We start from the raw sequence: 6,018 nt of genomic DNA, 5'->3' as shown, positions 1-6,018 counted from the left end.
CATTTTTATGATTTTTAGGGTTTTTTTTTCTCTCTCTCTCTCTCTCTCTCTCTATATATATATATATATATATATATATATATATATATATATATATATATATATATATATATATATATATATATATATATAATAAAATGTTAAAAGAGAAAGAAAAAATAAAGAAAGGGTAATTTGGTCTTTTTATAGGAATCAAGGACCAACATTGCAATTTTCACAAGCCAGGGATGTAACCTATCAAAATTTAAACTTAATGACCAATACTGAGAATTCAACCAAACCGAAGGGACCATTTCTATAATTTACTCTATTATTTTTGTATCATAAATTTTGAATTATAATATTTTTAATCATATTATTTTTGAACCATATAGTTTTGGATTAATAATATATTTAATTAAACAAATTTAAAAAAAAAATTATGAATCATTATATATTTTGAGTCATTTAATTTTGAATCGTATTAGATATAATTAAGAATTATAAAATATTTTAATCTAAAATTTTTTAGATCATAACAGATTAAGGAATATAAATAAGTTGAATAACAAGTTTTTTATAAATGATAAATATTTTAAATCATCACATGTTGGATATATTATATTCAACATTTTTTGAAAAAACTAATATTTCTTTAATTAGAAATAAACTCTTCGAAAGCTTATTTTCAAAAAATTCTTTTCATAAAGTTAACAGTATAATGAGTAGAAGTATCCTTAATTTTCATAGTTTTATCTGAATTTTTTCTAGGTTTTTTAATAAAAAAATATATTTTTTCCAAAATGTCATGATTTACTAATTTTATAGAGAATTAAATTTTCAAAACTTTGTTTTTTAATTTTTTGTTTCAAAGAAAAAATAAATGTTATGACCAACTGACAAAGTGGGTAAAAAATAAACCTACTAGCTAATGGCTAGCGTGGGACTGGTGACACAGAGAAAAAGACCGCCGGGGTGTGGGGGGTTGTGTTAAAGGCACATGGATGACGGAAATTGCTTTTTTTTTTCTTTTTCATTTTAAAACCCAAATATTTTAACGTTCGTTGGAAACTATCGATATCTCGTACATAATTACTAAAACACCATATCATCTCGAGGGAAATTGTTTTTTTTTTTTTTTTTGGCTTTTTTCTTTTCCATTTTCACCCCCAAATCTTTTAACATCCGCTAGAAATTATTAATATCTCGTACATAATTACTAAAACGTCATATCATCTCGTGGGATATTGACGATAAATAAAATCAAATCTCCACATTTTACTTTTTCAATCCTATCACTATGATTTGTCCTTAGAATCCTCACTTATTTTTTCCAACTTTTATATATATATATATATATATATATATATATATATATATATATATATATATATATATATATATATATATATATATATATATTACAATTATGTTTTAATATTACTTACTATTTGATTCTTTTATAACTACTTGAAATGCATATAACATGTATTTTAAACCAGATAAAATATGCTTATATGAAATTTATTTATTACTAGTAAAGTTAATTTTCTTTATTTATCAATTTTGTTTATTTATTTTTCTATTATACATAGATATCTAACAACATGTTTAAACAGTTCATGTAGTTACATTCCTAATATCTTTCTTATTTTATATATTTGATGATCCAGCAAAGCTTTTTAGTATAGATTTGATCAAGAAAGGCATCAATAAATGATTCAGGAGGAGCTGACAAAGCTAGCTAATGAAGCAGATGAAGAGGATAAAAAGGAACATGAAAAGACTAGTGTTGGGAAACAAGATTTGGTGAATTTGTAAATAAGCTATATTTGGTGATTTTTATCGATGACATTTAATTTATATATGTTTGTTGTTTTTACAAAGCAAAAACGCATGGATTGATATTTGGGTTGATAGTGTTTCTTTACAACCCTTTACACAAGAAAAGTGGAAAGCTCACTAATATCAGAATATCCAACGGGTGAAAACCATAAGTATCATCTTTTTTTTTTTTAATTTTAAAGAATTAAACAAAACCAACTAAACGACTCATTAAGATTTTATTAGTATCTAAGGAAAGTTTTTTTGGAAAATAACCACCAAACCTTATCGAAATTTAAAATAATATTGAGGGTTTTTCGAAAATAATCACCAATTTATAAAAAAAAAAAAAAATGTTAGCTTGATTTAGGAAAATTTTAAGAATTGAAGTTTTTTGTGGTAAAAATCTTTAAAAAAATTATATTATATTTTGACCTACTAAAATGACAAACAAAAAGATTTAAAAAAAAAAAAAAAAAAAGGAAAGGAAAGTCATGAGTTTTGAGACTTTTACTTCATCAAGGGACAAAATTTTGTTCAGAAAAAAAAAGTGTTTATTGTTGATGCTAGTGGCTTTCTGAAACAAGCTTAGGACACAAATTGCTATACAAACATGATCATATTACACTCATTTTAATACCAAAAAAATTCAATATATGTCAACCCAAGATTTTGACATACAAGAAATCCTCGGAATATCCCAATGTATCAACCTTGAAATCCCGAGATATCCGAGTTAATTTGACGTCCTTTTCATTTGGGTAACTAACTTCATAATCTCCATGAATCAACGAAGTCTCATAGAAACCTTCACCATCTGTCGTCCCCGTAACAACTACACCAAAAAATTCTTTAATAATCCTGTCCACCACATCACCAGTAGCCAAGGTCCTGAAATCATTATCCGTTAAACACATTCTATAGCATCCTTTTGGACTCCATGCAGACCACAAAACTATCCCATTCACTGCTGGATGTGCATGAGCTTCTCTTAACACTTGTTCCAGTAATTCCCCCTGAAAATTAAATCACATCAACATGATTTTGATGAAAAAAACTCAGTATTTAAAGTTAATACCTGATTAGGGCCAGGTTTGACATCTAGCTCAGTGATCCAAATGGGAAGTCTTGAACTTGCAAGTTTATCAATGGCGGATCTCATGTAAGGTATGTTCACATTTGTGAAATGACCTTCTAACCCAATTGATAATGGCCCATGATAACCCCCACTCCGAATCTCTTCAATCTTTTTGAGATAACTATCAGGAGATGACAACCGATCACCCGGTTCTTCAATGGTATTATATTCATTCAAGAACAAATCAGCATGTCCATCAATAACACTAGCCATCGAGTAAAATTTCGAAGAAGAACCCATCCTTCCTAACTTCCTTTCAAGAAAATCAAAATGCATGTTTTCATTCACAACATCCCATGCAATTACTTGACCCGAGTATCGACCCATGACTGACTTTATCCTCTTGGTGGTTGCATCTGCTAGTTTTTGTGGTTCAAGATTTGGAACCCAACTCGGTTGATACTTGGGGTCATCCCAAAACACGTTGTGGCCTCTCACTGAAATTCCATTTGATTTTGTGAACTCAAGTAATGCATCGGATGATGAGTAGTCTTCTTGGTTTTGGACACGTTCGTTGGTGTACCATTTCATTTCGTTTTCGAATGTTGTGTACTTGAATCTTGATGTGAACCAGTTTTTATAAGCTTGGTTGGTTAGGATGTTTGTATTAATGGCACATCCGAATGGGAAGTTTGCTAACTTTTGTGAAATGGTTATTGTTTGATTTGTTAGTGGCTTGCCTTCGCTATCGACTACATGGATTTTCACGTTACTCTTCCTCACCTAACCATTGGCAATGAAATTTATATAAGAAAAAGAAATACAAAATGCCTAGTTCCATTAATGTTTTCTTTTTCAAAGATTTAGGGAAAAGTCAATTCATCTTGTGATGGTGGAATATCAAAACTAAAAACGAGGATAAGAATACAATGGGAGTTATAACTTTAACCATCAATTTCACCTATGGACTATAAATAGGCTGAAAAATCGTTAAATGGGCTCTATACAATTAGATAAATGGGCTACCACATGGACCATGAGTGGTTCCCATATATAAGCAGTATTTTCTCTTTTTTTTTCATTTTTACACCATTTTTTTTAAAAGCTTCTCAAAACTTCAAAATAATTGCATTTTATACCATTTAAAACTTTCTTTTGATATGAAAATGGTTAGATTTCTACCACAAACAATTATTTTCGCAGGTTATAACAGCAAAAATCTCTAAAAATTTGTCTTTATTTTTCCTTTATGTTTTTTGTCATTTTAGTAGGTCAAATCTATAATATATATATTTTTTACTGTGGAAATGGCTTTTGAAGATTTTTACCACAAAAAACTTCAATTTTTTTTTGAATTTTCTTAGATCAAGCCAACAATTATTTTTCTATGAAATTGGTGGTTATTTTCGGGAAAACCCTAATATTTTCTTAAATCTTGATAAGCATTGGTGGTTATTTTCCAAAACATTTTTTTTTAGATGTTGATAAATGCTTAATGGGTGATTTAGTTGTTTTTGTCTATTTCTCTAAAATTAAGTCAAACATGAACATTAGTATTTAAAAAAAGATGATATGTTTGGTTATTACCTTCTCAATACTCTGATACTGGTGAGCTTCCCAGTCTTCTTGTGTAAAGGGTTGTAAAGAAACACTATCAACCCAAATATCAATCGATACATTTTTGCTCTGTGAAAACATTAAACAAATATAAATCAAATGTCACCAATAAAAATCACCATAACTTATTCACAAATTCATCATACCTGAAAATACAGTTGAGTCGAGCCAGATTGGTTGACTGTGATGCCACCTTTAAGCATGGACCAGCACCCAGATTTAGCCATGGTCGAACCAGCATCATAAAAGCCTGTTGGTGTGCTAAATGTTGCAACCACTATAGCATCATCTCCATTGCTTATTTGCACCCATGCTGCATATTTCAAATTCGACCAATTCAACACCACATGCAAACTATTAACATTTCTTGTAGAAATCAAACATCCTACCAGAAAACGTGTAGAGTTTTTCATGATCCATGAAAAATTCTTGAGAAGCACTGTCGAATGATTGATTCCTTTGATGAGCAACAATGAATTCGTTTCCAGTTTCTGATCTTTGTACTTGTAGTTTTGCATTTCCGAAAGAAGCCCAACCCTTTAAGCCTTCTTTAAATTCGGGATTCACGACTATACCACCATTGTATTGAGGGTTCTTAGGGTTCTCTAAGCACTGCAAAAAGATCAAGAATGACAATATCGTTGTTGTTTTTGGTTTCTAGTATCTAAAGGTAAAGATTTTGTTGTAAGTTTTACCTCATTGGTAAAACTATAATCATATGGTGTTGCATGTGCTGCATATCCTACGCAACAAACCCATCTAAGAATATATACAAGAATATATAACCTATATAATAATTGAATATATATATATATATATATATATATATATATATATATATATATTAATCAACTATGCATACAAGAAAACATAAGTTCCTTACTAGAAATGAAGAAATAGCAGAACAATGTTAAAATCGAATAGCATCGTGTTTTCATCCTTATTAACAAGTGTTGAAATTCTGTGCAACCCAGAAATAACACACAATTATATAGTGCAACAAAAAAGAACGCATTAAAAGGTTAAAGAAGTTTCGCTTACGTATTAATTAGCTAAATTCAACGTGGAAGGAACTATAATACAGCTTCAAAAGAGTCATGATTATGCCATTATATAATGTAGACCGTTAGACAATGTAGAAGTTGATATACATGTGTTATATGGGAAAGATTTATCAAACATCTTGCATTGCTTAAAGCCTTAAAATTATCCCATAAAATCGTGATTATATAACTGGAATCGATTTATTTTTCACTTTTTGGTAATTAAGTTACCATACAAGAAGTTATATAAGTTTTTTACAAAAATTAACCAAATTTATCAATTTTGCCAAATTTGTTTGCTGTTAAACAAATCGCAGTTATATAGATGAAATAGATATATTTTTTTTACTTTTTCATAATTAAATAATTTGCCATAAAACATATATTATATTTCTAGAAACATTAAACAATTTTGCTGTATTTCACTAGTACAGAACCGCATTATTAAATAAGTTTCGTATCAATAAACAAAAGAAT

At 28.8% G+C, this 6,018-nt stretch overlaps 1 protein-coding gene across 1 annotated transcript; it reads right to left on the bottom strand.

Moving 5' to 3' along the window:
- Window positions 1–2,462: 2,462 nt before the first annotated feature.
- Window positions 2,463–5,597, bottom strand: LOC145016785 (endo-1,4-beta-xylanase 5-like). The gene is made up of 7 exons (XM_078974996.1): window positions 5,581–5,597; window positions 5,194–5,257; window positions 4,888–5,110; window positions 4,645–4,811; window positions 4,469–4,567; window positions 2,882–3,664; window positions 2,463–2,819 (listed from the first exon to the last, which is right to left on the bottom strand). The coding sequence occupies exons 1-7, from the start codon at window positions 5,595–5,597 to the stop codon at window positions 2,463–2,465; spliced, it is 1,710 nt and encodes a 569-aa protein (XP_078831122.1).
- Window positions 5,598–6,018: the final 421 nt, after the last annotated feature.

This window comes from Lactuca saligna, chromosome 9 (genome assembly GCF_052625555.1).
Source record: "Lactuca saligna cultivar CGN05327 chromosome 9, ASM5262555v1, whole genome shotgun sequence".
NCBI classification, from domain to species: Eukaryota; Viridiplantae; Streptophyta; class Magnoliopsida; order Asterales; family Asteraceae; genus Lactuca; species Lactuca saligna.
Note: the sequence above shows the minus strand (reverse complement) of the source record. Positions and strands in the feature narration are given on the sequence as shown.